We start from the raw sequence: 912 nt of genomic DNA on the forward strand, positions 1-912 counted from the left end.
TGTGTGAAGGGGTAAAGCGTGGACGCGGGCCAGGGCCGTTCTCCCTCAGACGCTGAGGCCCCGTTATCCCGAGGCGGCTGCACCGCCCGGGTCTCCCGCAGAGGGCACGCCCACTGGCCAGAGAGCCAATCAGAGCACGGGACGCCCGGAGGCTGCCGCACAGCGACCACTCAGGGCCTGCCGCACGCGCTGCCTGCTCTTCCACTGGCCGAGCTTCTGCCCATCAGGGCGGAACCAGCGCGGGCTCGGCCAATAGCGGGAGGCGGCCGGGTCAGGCCGGCGGCCTGGCGCGAGCCGGTCGCCTGTCCGGGAGCCACCGCCTCCCGCCTGCGCGCTGCCTCTCGGACCCCTCAGGCCCGCCCGTGGCCGGCCGCGTCATGCCAGGCGCTGCTCAGCGGTAGGGAGTGCCTGGGGCTGCAGCCGCCGCCCTCCCGCCCGAAGCCGCGCCCACTGCCCAGAGCCACAGGGATGGTGGTAGTCACGGGGCGGGAGCCAGACAGCCGTCGTCAGGACGGTGCCATGTCCAGCTCCGACGCCGAAGACGACTTTCTGGAGCCGGCCACGCCGACGGCCACGCAGGCGGGGCACGCGCTGCCCCTGCTGCCCCAGGAGGTACCCGGGGCGATGGCGGGCCGGGGGACACCGGGGAGAAGCAGGCGCCAGGCTGAGCTGACCTTGGCGGACCCACGGCGCCGGGCTGGGCGGCGGGCCCCGCGGACCTGCGCCCTTCCCCTGCCCACCTGCGCCCCTCCCCCGCCCACCGGCAACCCCCGCCCACCTGCGCCCCTCCCCCACCCACCTGCAACCCCCGCCCACCTGCAACCCCGCCCACCTGCACCCCCCGTCCACCTGCGCCCGTCCCCCCCCACCTGCGCCCGTCCCCCCCCACCTGCGCCCGTCCCCCCCCACCTG

At 76.2% G+C, this 912-nt stretch overlaps 1 protein-coding gene across 1 annotated transcript in view; it reads left to right on the forward strand.

Moving 5' to 3' along the window:
- The first annotated feature begins 279 nt into the window (after window positions 1-279).
- The window catches only part of KCTD7 (potassium channel tetramerization domain containing 7), a 13,922-nt gene continuing 13,289 nt past the window's right edge, over window positions 280-912 (forward strand). Inside the window, exon 1 of the mRNA XM_032264693.1 lies at window positions 280-612. Within this exon, the coding sequence (XP_032120584.1) occupies window positions 469-612 (144 nt within the window). The 5' untranslated portion in view covers window positions 280-468. The remainder of the gene's footprint in view (window positions 613-912) is intronic.

This window comes from Sapajus apella, unplaced genomic scaffold (genome assembly GCF_009761245.1).
Source record: "Sapajus apella isolate SASKATOON/1434 unplaced genomic scaffold, GSC_monkey_1.0 scaffold146, whole genome shotgun sequence".
NCBI classification, from domain to species: Eukaryota; Metazoa; Chordata; class Mammalia; order Primates; family Cebidae; genus Sapajus; species Sapajus apella.